The sequence below is a fragment of the Bombus huntii genome, chromosome 18 (genome assembly GCF_024542735.1).
Source record: "Bombus huntii isolate Logan2020A chromosome 18, iyBomHunt1.1, whole genome shotgun sequence".
NCBI lineage: Eukaryota > Metazoa > Arthropoda > Insecta > Hymenoptera > Apidae > Bombus > Bombus huntii.
In genome coordinates, this window is record NC_066255.1 from 21372 (window position 1) to 24707 (window position 3336).

The 3336-nt window shown below is 46.7% G+C and overlaps 1 protein-coding gene across 1 annotated transcript; it reads right to left on the reverse strand.

Moving 5' to 3' along the window:
* Positions 1-240: 240 nt before the first annotated feature.
* On the reverse strand, positions 241-2576 carry LOC126875491 (uncharacterized). Its single transcript, XM_050638437.1, has 2 exons — positions 984-2576; positions 241-909 (listed from the first exon to the last, which is right to left on the reverse strand). The coding sequence occupies exons 1-2, from the start codon at positions 2574-2576 to the stop codon at positions 241-243; spliced, it is 2262 nt and encodes a 753-aa protein (XP_050494394.1).
* Between the last annotated feature and the right edge of the window lie 760 nt (positions 2577-3336).

The following is a 3336-nucleotide window of genomic DNA, read 5'->3' on the forward strand; positions in this document are numbered from 1 at the left end:
GAAAAAGTAACGGATAAAAATTGACGGTTCTAGATCTCGCTGCTTGGTGACAACTATGCGCCCGTCGATATATTGTATATGATCCAGCGGGCAGATAAGACGATCTGCCTGCGACATTGTAGGACCGTGAGCGACGGTTAGAAATACAGCCTGTGATATGCCTCGTGGCTTAACATACTCCCCACATTGAGAGGGTACCGATCAAGTGATATGATGTGATGTTGTGAGGTGGATCTTTTATCAGACTTCGGTGCTGGTTGGTCGCAGGTAGTCTTCGGGTGATTGGCCACAAAATATGAGATCTGCAGGGTTATCGGTAATGGGAATCTGACGCCAATCTGAGGTGTGAGTCTTCTGTTGAATTTCTGCCACACGATTAGCGACAAAGGTTTTCAGCGTATGGGGTGATGTATTAATCCAATGAAGAACGATTGTAGAATCAGTCCAATAAACGGTCCGAGGAATGCTGCTTGGTAAGGCTTGAAGGACTGTAGTGGCCAATGATGTGAGAAGAAGTGCTCCACTCAGTTCCAGCCTTGGAATGGTTTGTGATTTGAGCGGAGCCACCTTTGACTTTGCAGTGAGGAGTTGTGTCCAGACATGACCATCCGGAGTGATGGTGCGAAGATAAACGCATGCCCCATACGCCCTTTCGCTGGCATCACAGAACCCGTGTAACTCAATTTCCGCTGCAGTCTTGATTATAGTTTTACGTGGAAACTTTACGTTATTTAGCAATGGTAGCTGTGCATAGTATTTGCTCCATTCTGTATGTAAGTCACCTTGTGATATTCGTGCCAATCTATTTTTAATGTCCAAAATCGTTGGAGCAGCATCGTAGCTCGAACGATCACTGGTGCCAGTAATCCAAGAGGGTTGTAGATCTTGGCGATTTCGGAGCTGATTGTTCTTTTCGTAATTCGAGAGGCGGTAGGATTGATTTTGACGGAATATAGGATCGAATCGTCAAAGGAATTCCAAACAACACCCAGAGTTTTGAAGGTTTGCGATTCGCCTAGTAACAGCTTATCGTTTATGTCCTGCTCGGAAAGTCCTCGTAGCAGTTCCCGGTCGTTCGATACCCATTTTAGAATGTTTAAGCCGGCTAGTTTAAGCAATTCTGTGATCTCCCTTCTCAATGATCGTGCCTCGACCTTTGTATCAACTCCTGTAAGAACATCGTCGACGTAGAAGTCTCGCTGTAAGACCATCGCCGCTCGTGGGTACCGAAGTCCCTCGGCGTCCGCCAGTTGTTTGAGGCACCGAATGGCTAGATAAGGGGCCGCTGACAGCCCGAATGTCACTGTGTTAAGTTGATAGTTGTCAACATCTTCATCAGAGTTGCGCCACAAAATTTGTTGGAATTTCCGATCCTCTGGGCGCACAAGAAATTGTCGATACATTTTTTCAACATCGCCTGTAATGCCGTATTGATGAGAACGAAATCCTAGAAGAATGAAAAATGCGTCATCTTGTAGTTTCGGTCTCGTATGAAATACGTTGTTTAATGAAACTCCGGCGGTGGTTGGTGCAGATCCGTCAAACACAACTCTGTGTTTTGTAGTTTGGCTGGACTCTTTGATCACGCCGTGATGTGGCAGAAAATATCCGTCGTCCGTGCAGTGGTCCGTGGTAATCTTCGTCATGTGTCCTAATTCCAAGTATTCTTGTATTACGGCGTGATAGTCAACTTCGAATCGTTTGTCTCGTTGGATTCGACGGCAGAGGAATGTGAGTCGCTTCATCGCCATGGATTTAGAGCATCCAAGCGAAGGAGTTGTTTCGTTAAATGGGAGAGCGACAATGTATCGTCCTTCGTTGGTGCGTTGAACGTGATTTCGAAAGTGCTCCTCGCATTGTCGTTCCGCTTCCGAAATGTGTGCAGCGGGCGGTCCTTCGTCGATTTCCCAAAAACGGGCGAGGTCCGCCTGTAAAGCCGCCGTGGAGGCGTGAAATGCGTATGATGATGATTGCGAGGTTGGGCTCACCCCGATGACCCATCCAAATCGCGTTTTTTGCAGACGCAAGTCGGGCCCGTTTGATTGACTGATATCCAGTTGGCCGACACAGAGTGATACTAGTGTTGGTCCGGCGCTCAATAAGATTTCAATCGAAGCAGATCTATGGAATCTTGGATCGGCTAGTTGGAGATTCCTAGGTATTTGTATCGTTGAGCGATCTACGGGTTGATATGGGACCCAAGTCGATATTGTCGGTATGATTAGGAACGTCACCGTGCGTTCGTATGTGCCGTCAATGGGGGTGATCGTGGCCGTGATGTAGCGTTTCGAGGTCGTCGGCAACGTGTTGAGCGTTCCGATTGGGACCGAACATTTCCGTTGGTTGAGTTTTAATGAATTGGCGCCTTTTAATAGGTGGTTTATCCGTAATCGTATATTTAAATATTGGTCCGACATGTCGGTACCGCGTGCGTTTTCCTCCTCGGTTAATTCTTCTAACTCGAGTTGGATGGCGTAGAACTCAGTCCCATATTGGTCCAGATGTTTCTGGAGGAATAATAAATCGCACTCTTCCTGACGACCGAATTGTTCGTATTCGTCCAGTTGATTTGACATAAGCGTGAATTAGCGGAGATAATGACCTCGTCTCCGACGCAAGGAGGTAATTTTATCTGCGGTTGCCATTGTTGCCGCGGATAGTGGATTGGCAAAGGAAGGAACGAGCTTACCTTGTTGTTGTGAAAACGTAACTGATTCGACGATTCAGCTAGCCCGAGGGTCGTCATAAACACAAAGATCTAGTTACCTAAAGTCCTTCAAACAGACAAACAGTCTTTGTCCCAACTACGGGAAGATAGGGAAGATCTATTTTTTTCAACGAACGACGTCATTAGCAGCAATTAGCAGCAATTAGCAGCAATTAGCAGCAACGTCAATGTCCCTTACTTTCCGAACGAAGTAAGTAATAACGAATCCGCGGTCAACGGGATGATAGATATACGTGCTCACAAAAATCTAAGTCGGACTCTTTACGAAAACGTGGAATACCCACCGAGCGTACAGACACTAAGTAACGCGCTAATACGATCTCACGAGAGAATGACTCTCCGTCGCGGTGATGCTGCAGAGGAAAGCTATGATGAGGCGTGTCTGAGGACACGAGATCATCGGATTCGTCGAGGATAGCCTTCGTTCAGAAGGTGAGGGGATTTGGCGTTGCTGCTAATTGGTCAATCTCCATATCGGTGGTTAGAAAAAGATACTAGCTGCCCTAGAGGGAAAGTTGCTAACGGGAAGCGTCGTTCGCGAAAAAAATAGATTTTCCCTATCTTCCCGTAGCTGGGACAAAGACTGTTTGTTTGAAGGACTTTAGTCA

Coding starts and splice junctions, on each gene's coding strand:
- LOC126875491 (XM_050638437.1), bottom strand. CDS start 2,576: ATGTCAAATCAACTGGACGAATACGAACAATTCGGTCGTCAGGAAGAG. Junction 910..983: donor CCTTCAAAACTCTGGGTGTT/GTTTGGAATTCC, acceptor AATTACGAAAAG/AACAATCAGCTCCGAAATCG.